The 19,815-nt window shown below is 31.9% G+C and overlaps 1 protein-coding gene across 1 annotated transcript in view; it reads right to left on the bottom strand.

The window, feature by feature from the left end:
* Positions 1-16,080, bottom strand: part of SPATA1 (spermatogenesis associated 1) — a 53,941-nt gene extending 37,861 nt beyond the window's left edge. The window contains exons 1-5 of the mRNA XM_045547647.1: positions 16,030-16,080; positions 11,357-11,463; positions 9,723-9,840; positions 6,999-7,052; positions 6,676-6,907 (exon numbers count right to left, since the gene is read on the bottom strand). Coding sequence (XP_045403603.1) covers positions 6,676-6,907; positions 6,999-7,052; positions 9,723-9,840; positions 11,357-11,463; positions 16,030-16,065 — 547 coding nt within the window. The 5' untranslated portion in view covers positions 16,066-16,080. The remainder of the gene's footprint in view (positions 1-6,675; positions 6,908-6,998; positions 7,053-9,722; positions 9,841-11,356; positions 11,464-16,029) is intronic.
* Positions 16,081-19,815: the final 3,735 nt, after the last annotated feature.

Genomic DNA, 19,815 nt, shown 5'->3' on the forward strand with positions numbered 1-19,815 from the left:
AAGCAACACTAAGCAGCAACACAAACCCCTACATACACATTCTCCTACTGCAGGATTTTTTCTGTCTCTAAGTACAACTGAATGTGCAAGAGCTGGGTTTTCTGCAAGTTAGGTTTTCCTCAAATTTAATTGTCTTTAGAAACCTTTTGCCAAAAGCATCTTTTAAATAGTGCTCTGAGGACATTTTCTGGAAAATGCTGGTATAAATACAGAGCATAAAATGTCATTTGTTATTTCATGTACATTTTCATTTATAAAATCTCCCTTCGCTTTAACAGAATTTCTCCATATAGCAAAACTACACAATTTGTCTTTAAAATATCAAAACTAATGTTCTACATGATCTATATAAACAAAAGACCTATGAATCTGGCAGTGTTAATGCAGATCATTTTTCCCTTGGAGGAATCAATATTTTTTAATTTAGAAAAAAATAAATGAGTCAAACCTATCTCATACCACACATAAACATTAATTCCTAGATTAATGAACCAAACCATGAAATGTTTGCATATCACAAATCATTAAAGCAAACCATAAAACATTTGAAGATAATATAGGACTTTATTTTCATGACCTTGGGATTTTTAAAGAAGATATAAATAACACTAACCATAAAAGAAAGTGCCAACAAATTTGTCTACGTTAAAATTTAAGAACTGCAGTTACACTTCATCTTACGATGTAGAAAGCCAAAAAAGTATTCTTACCTGAACCAGGAGAAAAAGGTAGATAATCTATAAAATAATAATTTTTCTCAAATTCATCAGAGTTGATTTTGCAAGGCAACTTGGTGAACCAAACATTCATTCAAAAAGATAATGGCAAAAATTTTCCAAAATTAATGAAACACAATAAAACACAGATTCACGAAGCTCAGAGAACATCAATCAGGATTTAAATAAAATTAAAATACTTGGGACTGCAAACTAGTACAACCTCTGTGGAAAGCAATATGGAGATACCTCAAAGAGATACAAGTAAAACTACCATTTGATCCAGCAATCCCATTACTGGGCATCTACCCAAAAGAATAAAAGACATTCTATAAAAAAAAGACATCTGCACTAGAATGTTTATGGCAACACAATTCACAATTGCAAAGATGTGGAAACAACCCAAGTGCCCATCAATACATGAGTGGATTAATAAAATGTGGTATATATATACCATGGAGTTCTACTCAGCCACAAAAAACAATGGTGATCTAGCACCTCTTGTATTATCCTGGATAGAGCTGGGACCCATTCTACTAAGTGAAGTATCACAAGAATGGAAAAACAAGCACCACATGTATTCACCATCAAATTGGTATTAACTGATCAACACTTAAGTGCATATGTTGTAATAACATTCATTGGGTGTCAGGCCAATGGGAAGGGGGAGAAGGGGATGGGTATATATACACGTAATAGGTACGGTGCGCACCATCTGGGGGATGGACACACTTGAAGCTCTGACTCGGGTGGGGCAAGGGCAATATACATAACCTAAACATTTATACCCCCATAATATGCTGAAATTAAAAAATTTAAAAAATAAAATACTGTGCACATAATCATACTATTGAAAACCAGAGTTAAAATCTTAAATGCAGCAGAGAGAAAAAAAAAAACAAATACAAAAATAACAGCAGACTGTCATCAGAAATTATGCAAAACAGAGAGCAATAGAGATATCTTTAAATATTAAAAGCCAATAAAAACAACAAATAAAATCTGTCATTCCAGAGTGTTATACTCAGTGAAAATATCTTTCAAAAACAAAGACAAAATAAAGACTTTTTCAGATGATGTAAGCTGCCAGAATTCACTATCAGCAGATATTCACTACAAGAAATTTTAAAGGAAGTATTTTAGGCAGAAAGAAGTGGTAATAATAGGGTAAATATAAAAAGTCACTTCCCCCTTATTTTTAACTTCTTTAAAAGATAAATGTATATCTACCCAAAGGAAAAGAACTCGATATATAAAAAAGATACCTGAACTCTTATGTTTATTGCAGCACTTATGCACAATAGCAAAGATATGGAATCAACCTAAGTGTCCATCAATGGAGGATTGGATAAAGAAAATGTGAAACAATGGTATACTATTCTGCCACAAAAAAAGAATGTCTTTTGCAGCAACATGGATGGAACTGGAAGCTATTACCTTAAGTAAATCAACTCAAACAGTCAAATACTGCATGTTCTCACTTATAAGTAAGAGCTACATAATGTGTACACATGGAAAGAAACTGTGGAACAATGGACAGTGGAGACTTGCAGGGGTTAGTGAGTGGTGGTAGGATGGTGGATGATAAGAGGTTTGTTGGTGGGTACAATATGTGTTGCTTCAGGGATATACCCACTGAAGGCCCTGACTTTACCACAATGCAATATATTAATGTGGCAAACTACACTTGTACCCCATGAATATATATAAATAAAAAATAAATGGGGGCAACATAGTGAGACTCTATCTCTACAAAAAAGAAAAAGAAAACAATTAGCTGGGTGTGGTATGCACCTGTAGTCCTAGCTACTTGGGAGGCTGAGGCAGGAGGATCACTTCAGCCTAGGAGTTTGAGGTTATAGTAAGTTGTGACTCCACTTGCCACTCCACTATAGCCTGGGTGCTAAAGCGAGACCCTGTCTCAAAAAAAAAAAAAAATTAGTAAAACAATAAATAATATAATAAAACTATAGTAACTTAAAAAATTTTTTTAAATAAATGGGAAAAAAGAAATGAAATCTCTAAGACATAACTCTTTAAAAAGAAAATAAATGACTAGCTGAAATGGTAACAATGTAACTTGGAGTTTGTAACATATGTAGAAGTAAAATGTATGACAACAATAGCACAAAATAGAAGCATACTGTTGTAAGGTTCTTATATTATATATGAAGTTGTATATAATTCAAAAGTAGGTGTCACATTAAGGTGCATAATACATAGCCTACAGCTTAAATGGCCAAATAGTAAATATTTCAAGCTTGTAGACCATAGGTCTCCATCACAGCTACTCATCTCTGCTGTGGTACAAAAGCAGACATTGACAAAATGTAATTGAATGGGCATGGCTATGTTTCAATAAAACTTTGTCTACAAAAAACAGGCCACTAGACATAGATTAAAATAAAAATAATAGGTGTTTTCTGACCTCTACCCTAAAGCAACTACTAAAAAATTTTAAAAATGAGGTATAGCCAATAAGCTAATAGTGGAGATAAAATCAAATCATAAAAACTATTCAATCCAACAAAAGCCAAGAATAGAAAAACAAAGAAGATAGAAGAGATGAGACAAATAGAAAACAAATAGCAAAACAGATTTTAAAGTAACCACATCAATAATTACATTAAATATAAATGACCTAAACATCAATTAAAAAGTATAGAATGTCAAATTAGATAAAAAAGTCAAGATCTAAGTATACGCTGTCTACATGAAACTCATTTTGAATATAAAGTCATAGATAAGTTAAAAGACTGGAGAAAGGTATATCATGCAAATGCTAATCACAAGAAAGCTGGAGTGGCTATATTATAATATCAGACTAAGTAGACTTCAAAATAAGGACTATTACCAGAGATAAAGAGAAATATAAGGGGTCAATTCGTAATCCTAAATATGCATATACCTAATAACAAAGCTTCAAAATAGATAAAGGAAAAACTGATAGATATTTGAAGATATCAACACCTTTCTCTCTGTAAATGATAGAGCATGTTGACAAAAATTAATAATTTCTGTCATCAAAAGAATCATAGAGTAAGGCTGGGCATGCCTGTAATCCTAGCACTCTGGGAGGCCGAGGCGGGTGGATTGCTCGAGGTCAGGAGTTCAAGACCAGCCTCAGCAAGAGCGAGACCCCGTCTCTACTAAAAATAGAAAGAAATTATCTGGTCAACTAAAATATATATATAGAAAAAATTAGCCGAAGATGGTGGTGCATGCCTGTAGTCCCAGCTACTGGGGAGGCTGAGGCAGTAGGATCGCTTAAGCCCAGGAGTTTGAGGTTGCTGTGAGCTAGGCTGACACCATGGCACTCACTCTAGCCCGGGCAACACAGCGAGACTCTGTCTCAAAAAAAAAAAAAAAAAAAGAATCATAGAGTAAAAAAATCAAGCCATGAATTAAAATATAGAATTACACACCCACTAAAATTTTCTTTTAAAAACTGATTCATTATATATAAGAGATGAGAACTTTTATAAATATATATAATGGATCACTATTTTAAAAGAAAGAACAGAAAATTGAATGAGTATTTAACTTTAAACACTTGTAATAGTATTTCATGAAGGCAGATCCAAATGGCCATTAAACATATGAAAAAATAATCAAACAGAACCTTTAGAAAAGAAAAAGAAAATATTTGGAATTAAACATTCAATGTAATGATTTTACTACAGATGTTTGTGAGAGAGATAAAGAGAGAATTCATAAGATAGATTTGGAAGACAGATGTGAAAACATTATCCAGAATGTGGAACAGAGAAACAAGGAGGCAAACTATTTGATATAATGGCAAGCTATAGTTCAATAGGAATTTTCAGATATTGCTGCTGGGTACAACCACTTTGGAAAACACATGGACATTGTTTAGTCAAGTTGAACATGTGTACACAATGCCAATTCTCTTTCATATGTACATTTAGGACTTATGTGCAAAAATGTACATAACAGCATATTTATAAAAGATCTAAACTATAAACTAACCAAATATCCATTATCAGTAGACTAGGTAAATAAACTGTAATATATTCATACAATGGGATAGTACAACAATGAAAATAACTGAAATAGTGTTATGTGTAACAACATGGTTGGATCTTACAATGTTGAATAAAAGAAGTAAGTCCAAATATGTATGTATACACACACACACACACATATATATATAATTCAAAACAGATATAACTAAACTATATTATTAAGGGATACATATCTGGGTTGTAAAACTATTTAAAAAAAGCAAGAAAATAATTATCACAAAAATCAAAGTAGTAGTTCTCTCTATGGAAGTAAGAAAAGGATGTGACTAGAGAAAGACATATAAGGTTAGAAAGTACTCAAAGAACAACAACAAAAAACCTTAGAAACAGCAGTTAAACTTCTAAATAAAAATAATAGGATAAATGCATGAAACTGCATTTACAAAAATGTTCATAGAACTATTCATAATAGCAAAAACATTAATAAATGGTTGGGAAAATAAATTATGATTCAAGGGAATTCTATGATGTAGATCTGTATTTATTGATGTGAAATCTATGATATATTTTAAAATAAAAGAGGCTTCTGAGAAGTTTGTACGTATCCTCATTTTTGAAAAATAAAAAATACATAAGAACTGAAAAGAATAACTGGAAAAATATACACCAAAATACTAACAGAAGCTATCTCTGGGTGGTGAAATGTTATTAATCTTTATTTTCTTTATACTTACTGATGTTTCTAGAACTTTCTAAAATGAGCATACACTAGCTTCTCATTTAAAGCATAATTTTTTTTGTAGTAAAGCACCAAAAAATTATTAACATTTAAAAACCATATTTGCACAGAATTCATAGAATTAAAAACTCCCACCAAAGTTTCTTTTGAAGGAGTTTCATGCAAGGAGCATAGTTCAGGAATCTGGCCAATAGCCAAGGTGTGACATATACTACTCACAGCTTTATGCAGGGCAATTGCCCACTTCATTAGCCACTTGACCTTGCAATGTTCCAGAATACTGGGATTCCACTATGAATTTTTGTTTCCTTTTTTTTTTCCCCCTTAAAGTGATTTTCCTTTAAGTGATTATTATGACTGGAAAGCAGAGACATGTCCAGATAAAGAAGAAGATAAAGACTCTCACTGAGTATCTCCCTGACATCAAGTAATAAACAGTGAATATTAAATGTTCCTAAGATTAAAGAAAGTGCTAAATTTGGAACATCTCTGGGTATATCATAAACTTAGAATGCAAGAAATGTTAACTGGTTAAGAATATATTCTGCAGTTGTAATAAATGTTGTCATTTATTTCTGGGGGGTTAATTTTATTTATAAATGTTTGGTATAAGTGTTTTTCCCTCACAGTTTATTTCCTCATGTAATATGGTATAAAAGTTCAACGGATTTTTTCTATTGATTCTTAGAGAGTGTAGTCAGTTTTAGTTACATGAGTTTAATTTTGATTTGAGCATTTTTAATTATCTACCACTTTTTAAGAATCAAGTTATTAGTAAATGGATAGGTGTAACCAGATTTAAATATTTAAAAATTTTTTGAAATACACATGTCTCCCAACATTACAGTTGTTTTTGCTTTGTTTTGATATTGTTTTCCTGATCCTTCTGTCCTCTGAATAATACCAAAGTTTTATGCAGTAATCCTTCTTTTCTCTTTCCCTGTAGCCTTAATTTTATCTGAAACTATTTTATAATAAAAAAAGTGAAGGCAGTAGAATTTAAGTGCTGTAACTATTTTGATTTTGTTCTTATATTAACATAGTACTTAAATTATTCTTTTTCTTCCACCTGGCTAAATTATTTTTTTTTTAAAAATCCCTAAATTGAACAGTAGCTTTCCTTTTATACTGCTTATATTTGTAAGGCTAGGTTTGCCCAGAATTTGCTCACAGACTTGACTGCTAAAATGTACTATAATAACTTCTTTGTCTTTCCCATGCCAGTTGAAATCACCTTCTTCCTGATTCTTGTTAAGAAGCCCTTTCCAAGTGTTTTGTAACAAACTGGGATCTCTTCCAAGTTCTTCCTTTGACAAAGTTAAACTAACTGGTCTGTGGATTGTTCCATCAGCCTCAGTGACACCATTATTAGTCTGCTGCTCATCTAAAGTAACTGTTAATGATGCTGAATAAACATTTCCTAAATGGTCCATTATAGGAAGCAAATATAATTCTGGTTGAAGAGCCTAAACATAGAAAAATTTAAAAATTAGTTCATAATTAAAAAGTAGTATAAACTTAAAAATTAGCACAAATTTAAAATGTCACATTACATACATATGGAGGAGCAAATGATTTGAGTTTCAGTTCTGATTCTTGCTTTTCTTTCACCTAGAAATAAACAAGAAGAAATTAGAGCTTTTGTAACATTTTTCAATTTTACCTCCACTTTTTTTCTTTTTTTGCAGAAGGCATATATTTGTGGCATATAAATCAAATTTAAAAGCTAGTATCTATGACTAGATTCCACAAAATGTAGAACATGATCCTACTTTTATTCACTGAACCAAATAATAGAAATTCTATGTCATTTAATAATAATAATTATGGTTATCACTTGCATGAACTCACTATGAGCCAAGAACTATTCTAAGTGCCTTATATATATCAGCTCAGTAAATCCTTAAAATGTCATATCCATAGCTTACAGAAAAGGGGACTGAGGCAAAGAAAAGCTAAGTATTATAACTTGTCCAAGATTATGTAACTAGGAACTATCCAAGCTGAGATTCAAAACCAGGTAATCTGACTCCAGGGGCTACCCTAGTAAACTTTATTTCCTACATATTCAAACTATAGAAATCATTTATTATTTATTTAACAAATACTGAGGGCATACTATGTGTCAGGCAGTGCTCTACTTGGTAGGGATACAGTGATAAGGCAAAGTCCCTGTTCTCATGGAGCTTATCTTCTACCTGCGGGAGTAGATATTAAATACATAAAAATGATTTAGGATTGTTATATATGTTTTATGTAAATACAACAGTGATGTAATAGAGACTCTCTTGAAGAAAGAATATCTAGAAACTAGGTAGTGAGGAAAGGCCTTCTTGAAAAGACAGTATTTGAGCTGAGACCGGAATTATGAAAAGCAGCAGCCAGCTATCTGAAAATCAGGGGGAAATGATTTCCAGGCAAGCTTAAGGACTAAAAATCAGCAATGAGTTTGCCATATTTGAGGACCAAAGAAAGAGTTTGTAGCTGAAGTATAAAACTAAGAAGAAGATGGTAGTAGATGAAATATAAGAAGCAGCCTATTCCTTAGGCCCTCCTTATCTCTTTCCTGGACTACTGTAAAAGCCTTCAGGCTGGAATCCCTGCCTCTAGTCTGTTCCCACTTCAATTCATCCTTCTAGGTGAGGCCCAATTAATTTTACTGAAGGCTCTAATCATGTCACCCTTTTGTTCAAAAACTCCATGGCTTCAGAAAAAAATTCAAACTCTTAATCTGGCATTTAAGATCTTCAACAAACTGTAACTTGTTCCCCACTATTTCCTTTCATGTAGTCAATGCTCCATTAAAAAAATTAAGTACTTATTCTTTATTAGTTGCCTGCTTTTCTACTTTTGTGCTCATTCTATTTTCTCTGCTCAGAAAGATTTTCCCACCCTTCATCTTTGCTATATCAAATATTTATCTTTCAAGATCGAAACTGAATATCATTTCTTCCTTAAAGTTTTCTACCTCCCCTCTTACCCTGCTGGAATTAATCTCTTTTTCTTCTGAATATATAAAATATGATATTTTATTAATTTATATTCTATATTGTCTCTTCACCACTACACTGAACACTCTTTAAAGGTAGGATCTGTGTCCAATTCTTTTTTTCTAGTTTTGAATGTATAAAAACATCAATAAATATTTGTTGAAAATAATAAAATATTAGAAGGATTTTAGAAGTTGACCTAAATTTCTTTTAAGGTCCCTTCCAATCTGAGATTCTGTGATTGATATTTTATATATTTATATATCATGAGACAAACCAAAAGATTATGAGTACTGTTCATTTTCTTCCCTGTTTGAGGAAAACTAACTTAGTGATCAGTAAATTAATATTCTGGCATACCAAACAGAACCCTAATGACAAACGCTTCTGCTCATTTAGCTACTGATCCCAAGAATCCCACATAACAAATTATAGTAGTACTTTGAGGGAAAATTCTTATTTCTTCCATTTTTATTTAATTTGCTCGATAAACATTTAAACACCTCTAAATGCAAAGCACCTTGTTAGGCACCGGTTATAAATATAATGGTGAATAAAATAAAGCCCCGCCCACAAGGAACTATTAATAATATCTCATGATAGAGTTAAATGTTAAACAAATAATCACATAGATACATAATAATGACAATATGTTAACTAGAGTGAAATAAGAATATACTACATTTTAAAGAGTTTAAATACAGAAAATCTTGATTAAAGAAATAAACCTTATACAGATATGAGAAACCAGAAACTTTGAGATCTGATGGCTTGTTAGATAGGGAATTTCAGCTAGGAATACTCTTCACTTCAAATATTATACCACTAAATTATAGAACCTACAAGTAGGAAGTTCAATAGATAATAGCTGATACCAAAAATATTATAAAAAGAAAAATATGTTAGAGCCTTACTATTTTCACACCAAATGAGGTTAGCTGTGGCCCAAGCAATGAGAACTGCATTTTCCTCCAGAACACAAGAACTTGTGTAAAACACTTTTAAAAACTGTCATTTAAATTTAAAAATGTATTACTTATATGACCACATTTTAAATTTGTCTTTTCTTCTCAAGGAAATTCACTTGTAAAAAACCCATCATTTTATGCTCGACAAAGAGGTCAATGAGATCCATCTTTCTTGATCTGTCTGCTTAGTGATATTTCCATTTCATTATGATTAAGATCACATCTCATAGTATTTTAAGAAGCTGACTTCATAAACATTTAAGAAACATAATTTGATAAGCAATGCTTTTCCTTAATCAGAAGAAAAAAATAAGAAAACTTACCACAGCTAAATTATTTCCAATGCATTTCAGAAATAAGAATTTTTCTGCAACAGCATCTTCACCAAGGAACTCACCAAGACGCTCCCTCAGGGCTTGTAAAGTAAGTTGAGGAGATACTCTGAAATATCATAAAATTGCCTTACAATGTATAAAACTAAATAGATTTTGGATATACTAATGATTCAGTAACCTTAGTTAGCTCAAACATAAATATTGGTTTAATATGTCAGATATTGTTTAATATTAATACATTATGTTTCTACATTGCCTGATACTTTGTAGGTCTTTTATAAATATCTTTTAAAATAAGTGTTTAAAAGTCTGCATTTTAAAATTATGCATATGAACACCATTTATAAATGTTCTTTTTGTACTGAAAAGGAAAATGATCATCCACTTTGCTAATTTACCTCCAAATTTTACTGTTAAAACTTTATTATGGAATTTATATAATTTTATACATATATTAAAGAATAATTTAGCCACAGATATTTATTTTGCAAGTTTGGCAGGAGTAGCTTACTAGTACTTAACATTTTTTAAAATAATCAAATGTCAGATTCCATATCTTTGCTTATTAGGAATACTTCATTCCTCAATGTCTAAATTTTAAAGACATCATTTATGCTACTGTTCTGAGTTCTTGTTTTCTAGGATCTTATGTGAAATACTAGATATAAAGAAAGATAATACATGCATTCAATCAACAAATATTTATTGAGCACCTACTACATATCAAACATTGTTCCAAGGGATAGGGATATGGTAATCAACAAAACGGACAAAAAAAATCTTTGTCCTCATAGACTTTACAATCTAGTGGTGGGAGAGAAAAGTTAACAAAGTAAATAAGTAAAAAATATAATTCATAAGACACTGCTAAGTACTACAGAGAAAAATAAAACAGGGAAGGGACAAAGGGACTGTTGCTGTGATTTAAAATATAGTGATAGAATATACCTACGTAAAAAGTAGTATTTGAGTAAAGACCTAAAGGAAATGAGGTTAGGGCAGAAAACACATTCTAGACAAAAGGAACAGCAAATACAAGAGTCTTGAGGTAGGGGCATGTCTGATGTGTTCCAGAACAGAAAGGAGGCTGATGTGGCTGAATAAAGTGATGAAGAAGATTAGAAAGAAAGGTGACGTCAAGAGAGATAACAACAGGCAGTGAGATATGTGTCATATGTATTTCTGTGAATGTAAAAATATACACATATAAACAGATAAGTGTATATAATACACATATACATATGTTCTTTGTTTATATTTTTAAACAGTTCAGAGAAAAATGCATTGCAGATATATTGCTTTAATTATTATTCACAGCTACTTCAGGTTTTTATTTCAGATAACTTCTCTCTTACTTCTCTGTGTATAAACATAATATACAGGTTATACAATTTTCTGGGTAACAGTATTATGGCCAAGTGATCTGTTCCTACAGCAATGTTTGATTTGTTATATAGCACTATTTATTGATAGTATTCATTAAGTTAGGAAATGGATCGATCACATGGACAAGATATTTTTCAATTATAATTTTTAAATTTCCAGAAAGCATTTTTCTCTGCAGAAAAAAAGGATTCTTTTTCAGGCATGTTGTCATTGTTACATGATAACAAAATACTTGCCTTATAAATCCAGCTGAAATGAATTTGTTAACAACTTCTATAGAAATGGTATTTAATTTATAGTTCCATGATCCTTCAGGGACATAAAAAACATGAAGTTCCACCAACTGAATAAATTGAGAAGAACAGCAGTTAAAATATTTTTAAAGTGAAAAAAATCAATTGATATCCTATAGAATTTTAAGTTTAATAAATAGGTGAAATAGACAGAATACATATATACACCTCTGAACAAACAAAAAACAAAATGAAGAACCAAAAATTCATTCTTAAACTGGCTACTTGGCACTTGGAGCACATTTAACCTTGGAAACAATATAGATGTGTTATAGATGTGGCTCCTCGATTATCCCAACAACTTTGGCATATGGTGTCCCTTCTGTGGTCCCCAGTAAATACAAGAGTGCCAAGACCAGTTTTTTTTAATCACCAACCTTTCCCCCATCCTATTCCCCACCTACTCAACTCCATTGGGGTGACCTTGTAGAATCTTTATCCTTTGTATATTGTCTACTACAGTTCTGATTATTGCTAGCTCTCAGTACCTGCAAAAGGATTAATACTGTGGTTTGGAGAACATGTCTGTTCCCCAGAATTCTAGGATAAACCTATTCCTAACTAGTGATAGGGAAAGGAAAGGTTTTCTTACACAGGGCATGTCTATAAGCTTGTCTGTGCTTATATATAACTATTTACTTTTCTATTAATGTTTTGTTATATCCTTGATTAGAATCCTTCTTTAGAAGAATATTTAGATTACTACAACAGAAGCAGAACTATAGCAAATATAGTCCTATCTCTCAGTCTAATGAAGTTTTGATATTTACTGCATATTAAAATCCAAAGCATTTAAATGATTATAACCTAACTGCAATATTAAATATCTGACAAACCTTTAAAAGTTTGAATATGATCTACTATTAATATTATTAATTGCTATAGGATATAAAAGTTTCTTTTTAAAGAACCCTCAGTTCTTAAACTGAAGGTTTTAAGTTGTTTTTATAAATCAAGAAATCACTGCTATACTTTTGATGATAAAATATTAACCAACAATTTAAAATGTTTGTATAGCTCTGATAGTGAAGTTTGCTATATGCTGCATTTTGAACACCAGAGTACTTAAAAAATTATTCTCTAGCATACTATTAAATATTTGTAAAACCTTAGGAAGTATGAAGTAAATATGACCTTATTTACAACTACATTAATATTGTATAGGTGGAAAATATTTCTTCAACAAAATATATACAAGTTTCTAAAAAGAAATACATTTTTAATGGTTAATTTTTCCAGAACAACGTAGTTGAAAGAATACTGAAAAATTTTAAAGTATATATATGTTAAAACTTACAACATTATTTTAAGGTTAAATGTTCTATTTACATCAAAACACTAATTTATTAAAATCTTACTTTCCTGACTCAAATGGAAGCAAATCATTAATATTTTCATTAAAACCATTAGCCATTTTAAAAATACATTAAAATATGTGTTTGTATATGTGTGTGTGTATATATATATATATTTTTTTTTCCTTTTGCCTTAGGCTTCAAAAAATGGCTAGAAATGACACTATTGGATCCTTTCTGTATTTAAGATGTTGATATATTCATCATGGATTTTTTTTGCATTAATTTTAATTTAAAAATTTTTTTGGTGTTCCCTTAAATTTTACATCCATAGCAAGTACCTCATTTGCTTCAGACTAGTCCTGGTTCTATAAGGGATACAGACAATAAACAATGAATATAAAACACTAATATTTTATATAGTATATTAGAAAGCGGTAATTACTAGAAAAAAGAATAAGCAGAACAGGGTAAGAAAGACTGGGAAGACAATGGGATGGAGAAAATTTCAGTTTTAAATAGAACAGTCAGGGTAGGTCTCATGGAAGAGGTGAGATCTGAATAAAGACTTAAGGAAAAGAAGGAATTAGCCAAGTGAAGATCTAGAGGGAAAGATATCCAGGAAGAGCTAAAGCAAAGGACTTAAGAGGAAATCATGCCGGTAGGATTGAAGGAGAGAGTCCAGGAGAGAGAGGAATTAGGAGATAAGGTCAGAAAAATAAGGAGGTAGAAGGGGAACAAATTAAATAGGGCCTTCCGGGCCATTTTCACCTTAGAAAATGGAAGCCAATGCAGGGTTTTAACAGAAGCATGACAAAATCTGACTTCTGTTTTATATTTTTATTTGTTTAATATGAAAAATTTTAAAACTATATACATACAAATTAAAAGAATACTCTTCTTTCTCTCTCTCCCTGTCTTTCAATGTAATATTTAAAGTAATCAGACATCATGACAATATATTCCTAAATACTTTGGCATCCATCTTCTAAAAATAAGGACTTCTCTAACATAATCATAATATCATTTTCACATTTAAGAAAATTAAAATTCCTTATTCTTTAAATTTTCCAGTCCATATTTAAATTTTCCCAATTGCCCAATTGTCCTCACAATGTTTTTTCAATCTAGAATTCAATCAAATATCACACACTGCATTTGGTTGTTATGTCTTTTAGAAACCTTAATCTGGAGGGAACTGGAGACTATTCTCCTAAGTGAAGTATCGCAATAATGGAAAACAAACACCACATGTACTCATTATTAAATTGGAACTAACCAATCAGCACTCATGCACACAGAAGTAAAACTCAACAGAAATCATGCAGGTGGGAGCGGGGAGGAGGGCATGAGTGAAATCATACCTAACAGGTACAACGTACACTATCTGGGTGATGGGCACACTTATAATTTTAACTCAAGGAGTGCAAAAGCAATCCATGTAACCAAAACATTTGTATCCCCATAATATTCCGAAATTAAAAAAAAATCTTAATCTTGAAGAGTTTCCCAAACCTGTGGGTTTTTGTTTGTTTGTTTGTTTTTAAATCTTCACAGCACTGATGTTTTAAAGAGATTGGGCTAGTTATCTTATGCAATGTCCTACATTCTGAATTTACCTCATTATCTCTAAGGTATCATTTAACTTGTTTCTCCAACCTACCTCTTGTAAACAGTTAACTGTACAGCCTTCAAATGACACAGGTTAACCATGGGGAGCAAGAATATTTTATAAATGGTGCTCCGTATTTCATATTGCATTATATCAGGACATGCATAATACTTTACTTTTAAATCTTTCTAAATTTTATTACTTGGGTTAAAGGAGTAATAGCCAAGACAGACGGTAAGAGGCAAGGAAAGAGAAGCTGTTATGAAGCTATTGAAATAATCAGTGTGAGATGATGGTAGCTCAGACCAATGTACTAGCAGTAGAGGTGATGAGAAGTAGTCAGACTTTGTATATATTTTGAAGTTAGAGGCAATCCATTGGAAGTGGAGTTTGAGAGAAAAGAGTCGAGTATGCAAGAAGAATTAAGTATGATTCCAAGGCATTTGGCCTCAGATACTCAAAGGATAGATTTGATATCACCTGAGATGGGGGAAGCTATGGGTAGTTCAGGTTTTGGGGAGGGGGAAAAGATCCAGTTTCAGATATGTTAAGTTTAAGATGTCTATTGGCCATCCAAGTGGATATGTCAATTAGTCAGTTGAATATATATATATATATATATATATATATATATATATATATATATATGAATCTGGAGCTTAGGAAAGAGGACTGAGATGATGATATAAATTTGGAAATCCTTGGCATAAAGTTCGTATTATATTTAAATCTATTAGACTGGAAGACATCACCAAGGAATGAGTGTAGACAGATAACAAAAAGCTGAACCTTGAGATACTCCAATATTAAAAGGCCAAGATGACCCAGCAAAGAAGATTGAGAATTAATAACCAGGGAGATGGATGGGAAACCGAGATAATGTGTATACTAGAAGCCAATAAAGGAATTATGTCAAAGAAGAGAGAGTGATTAATGGTGTCGACTGTTGTGCACACATAGATCAAGTATGCTTAGGATAAGAATTAAACAATACACTTAGTAATAAAGAGGTGAATTTAACAAGAATTTAACAGTAAACAAGTTAACTGTTTACAAGACATAGAGAATTTAACAGTTTGGTGGAATAGTGGAGGTGAAAGCTTGATTGGAGTTAGTTTAACAGAAAATGGGGAGAAGGTATTAGAGGTCTGAGATGGTATGAAATACTTGTCTAGAAGAGTGGAAGAGTGAATGAGATGGCAGATAGTAAGGTTTACTACCAGCAAAAGATTCATAGTCATGAATTTAAAGTGAAAATAGTCCTTATGCTGGTCTTTTTCTCCAGCCATGTTTAGCTATTCAGGGGTAGGTATAGAATAGGTGCAGAAAAGGATTAACCATGTGTGTTGTTTTGCCAAGGAGCATAATGAAATGAGAGAGGGGCAAGGAGTCAAAAGTACATGCAAAGCACCAATAAATACAGCCCTGTGGAACTTAAGCTAGATATTGAGGGGGCCATCAGTTGAGGAATAGCAAAAAATAAAAAAGGTGTTAGATCAATGCATTGGAGGACCCAATACAATGGAGTAGCAGAGGAAGTGGGCTACAGACATAAGAAGTGTAATCAGACAATGGGATACGTGAAGTTGGGATCATGGTACAGTCAATATCTAATACTTTATATAATTCATATTTTTCCTTTTTAAAAACTTCTCAAAAACACTGATAAGCAAGTTTTTCTTATATTTTAGTATAAAAGATTTTCTTACCTCTGAAGAGGAAGGTCGACTTGGATTCAGCGACATCTTCGCTAATATCTGAAGAGGATAATTATCAGTTGGAATTTTAGGGTTTTTAAAATCTTTCTTCATTTAAGTAGTATTAAATAAAGGTTATAATAGATTTTTGGCTTATTTAATATAGCATTCCACTCATTTCTGGTCTCTGATTTGTTCAAGAAATGAAAAGAAAACACAAAAACTTTAAAATAGAGTCAAAATGAAAATTTAGGAATGTATACAATCTTTTTATTATTCTAACTCAGAAAGACATGCTACTAGTAAATAGGGCTGGAGGGCTGGTAATTGCAGTGAAATGAGCATACTTCCTACACAACTAAGTAAACCGACAAATTACATTACAATGGACTTCTGACCGGGATATATTTTTCTATTCTAAACAATTCCTTTTTTCTTGGTGAAAAATTAAGGTTAAATATATAGCATTTTACATAAAGTAGAAACACACTTTTGGAAATAGAAAGACTGAGTTTATACAAATAACTGTAGAATGATGAAACCATTTTACCATGTGCATTTCTTCCTGGGCCTGGACACCTCAATAATAATAAATGTGAACAATCATTTCACATGAAAATACCAGCCTTTAAATATATCAGGCTTCATTTGTGTATTATTTCCTGGGGTTTTCCTCAGAAGATTTATGGCAGTTTACAAGAATGAATGATAGAATTAAAGATATATAAATTATATAATAAAAATTGAAAAATAAGGTACCTGAATTATTACTTTAAAAAGGAATTATCAAAGTAGGACAACTCTTAAGAATATACTAATCAAACCAACACTGGAGCAGAAGCTTTTTCTAGATTTCAAAACATTGCTCCACTTTGGCTTATGTTAAAAAAATAATTTAAATCCAACAAAACTTAAAAAACCTCTGATCTGGTACAGATTATAGCTCTATCAAATCCTAATTATTAAATACTAATTATTTTAATGGTATCAAAATTAAAAGATTATTTCCTAGGATATCTTTTAAATCAAATTAGTTTCACAGATTACATCCTACATAAACTTCTTACAATAATTTTGTTATAGTCCAGCAAGCTAGGAATTTTACTACAAATAAAATTTAAAAGTGATTGTCATTTTGATGAAGTCAAACACTATTTTAAATACATTAGTACTTTCAGAAAACATTTAGATAGTTCCATTTCTATATCTAACCAAAGGCTTTTTCTGACAATGTACTAATATTAGTCTCTATTATGAACCTAAATGAAGTGTATGACCCAGATACATATATAGTCACTTCCTTATTAGATAAGAATTAGTGGTAATAATTATAGCACATGGGCATTCATTAATTAACTGGTATGCAAATGAGGAGGCTATACTTTTTAATTTCTGTAGAAACATTAAAATTTGATATTTTAATTTGGAATAATTTTTTTTGAGACAAGGTCTGGCTTTGTTGCCCAGGCTAGACTGCAGTAGTGTCATCACGTCATCATAGCTCACTGTAACCTCAAATCCTGGGCTGATCCAAACTCCAAGTGATCCTCTTGCCTCAGCCTTCCAATTAGCTGGGACTATAGGCCCGCCACCATGCCTGGCTAATATTTTCTATTTTTTTGTATAGATGAGATTTTGCTATGTCACTCAGGCTGGTTTCGAACTCCTGGCTTCAAGTGATCTTCCCGACTTGGCCTTCCAAAGTCCTAGGATTATAGGTGTGAGCCACCACGCCTGGCCCCAGAACAAATTTTTAATTAAGCAAACTCAAGACAGGTCAATCAAGACCTTTATTGTTGTCCTAAGGTAAACTGCCCTACTACACAGGTTGAGTATCTCTAATCCAAAAATCCTAAATATGAAATGTTCCAAAATCTGAAACTTTTTGAAACTTGACATGATACACAAAGGAAATCTCCTCTTAGCCTGAGGTAACTTGAGCAAGTCTTTGTTATCAAAACCAGAAGAGGCTAATTAAAACTTTAGGCATGCTTAGAATTTTTAGTTGATCCTGACAAAATCACATTTCATATACTAAATCCTAACATATAACATTTGGGATTTTCAAATTCTTTACTGTTTCTAATTAGCTAATGAAGAAAATAATGCCAACAAATTCAAACAAACGGAAACTGATAGCTCAATGATCAAAGATAAGTGGCTACAGAGTTCCAGTCTAATCTCTTGTTTATTGCATAATTTTGCTTTACAATCCTCCTGCCAGGAGTGGAAAATCAACTTTATCTTGCACTCTAATTCCCATCAGCTGGCACTGGGTGTCTAAAAGTGTTACTGAAAAGGATCCCAAGGCCACATCTGGCCTCAGGAGGAAAGCATACAGATATGAATTATCATAGTCAACCACGGATTTGAGTTAGGCATACCTGTTGGTAGATATAACACCTATTTTCCATCTCTGATCTAGTCTCTGCTTTCAAAAGAATTAGCTATCATGCTTTCTCTGTACTTTTCCAAAATGATTTTGGAGTTAGCAGCAGAGCTGAAAATCAACTTACAACTTACTTTGTTCAGCATCTAGAAATAAGGATCCTGATAATTTTTATTTCCTGTTCAATTTGATAATGTGGCATATAAGAAGATGCTCAACTTTAGAAAATGCAAAATAAATATACTAAAATTAGAAACCTGACATGGGCTATGTTTAAATAAAGCAATACAGAATCTCACACAAAGTAACCAGATGGACTGGAAACCAGAAAAGCAGGTTCCTAGTCCTGTATAACTTGTAAGACTGTTCATTGGTCTAAGTCTCTTACTGTTGCCCTAAGGTAAACTGCATTACTATACAGGTTGATTATCTCTAAAGTGACTTGAACTCTTTAAGATACTTTGCAGCTCTAAAATTATTTGACTACTTGATTGCTCAAGGAATGTAAAAAGTGACAGGGAAACTTTTACTCTAGAAAAAGAAATCAGAATATATTAATAGTCAACCTCATGCCAGATGATGGAAGTTTTCTTGACATAATTCCTGATTCTTAAATCATCAGAGCATGAAGTCTATTGGAGTAGGATAAATTCAGGTTACCTGAATGTCTCAGGACATTTTCTCTATCACAAAAACTAGCTGTATAACCATAGTCAAGTCACTCGTTCTCTCCAAACTTCAGTATCTTTAACCACTATAGAAACAGAATATAAGCTTATCCTTTGAGAAAGGGGTCAGAATTGTGAAATATCCCTTTAAAGAGATTCAGCTTTTAAACTACAAAGTAAGGCACATGAATCTTGAAGTATTTTACTAATTCAAATACTGAATTTAGAAGTCTTTAGTGAAATGAATAACTTAGCGAAGTAAAGAACTCATGGTACTAATCAATTGAATAAGGTGAAAATTCCAGGTAAATTTAAATTGACAATGCTTTGCTGACAAAACATAAAATGACCAATTTCTTGGTTGTGTTTTCTTGCCATTCATTTTTATAAGGATTCCCTTGGCGCCCAACTGTTTTTACAACAGGGCCTGTCTTTAACCATCTGAAATGTGAACATCTATCATACGTACATACATATCATACAGATATGATTGGTTAGGTCTTTGAAATGTTTTAAATCATTGTGGGAGGTCAAAGAGCATCTCCTAAACAAAGGTTTGTTCAGGAGATACTGACAGTTCATAAATTATATTTACCATTAATCACTTCAGATGCAACTGAACTTAAAGTGAACTCAATGTTTTTTTTTCTTCTTTCCTATCCTAAATTGAATCTTTAATTAAACATACACTACAAAAAACAGTATCTGGTGGTTTTCCAACACAGCGGTTAACAAAAAAAT

The sequence above is a fragment of the Lemur catta genome, chromosome 3 (genome assembly GCF_020740605.2).
Source record: "Lemur catta isolate mLemCat1 chromosome 3, mLemCat1.pri, whole genome shotgun sequence".
Lineage (NCBI taxonomy): Eukaryota > Metazoa > Chordata > Mammalia > Primates > Lemuridae > Lemur > Lemur catta.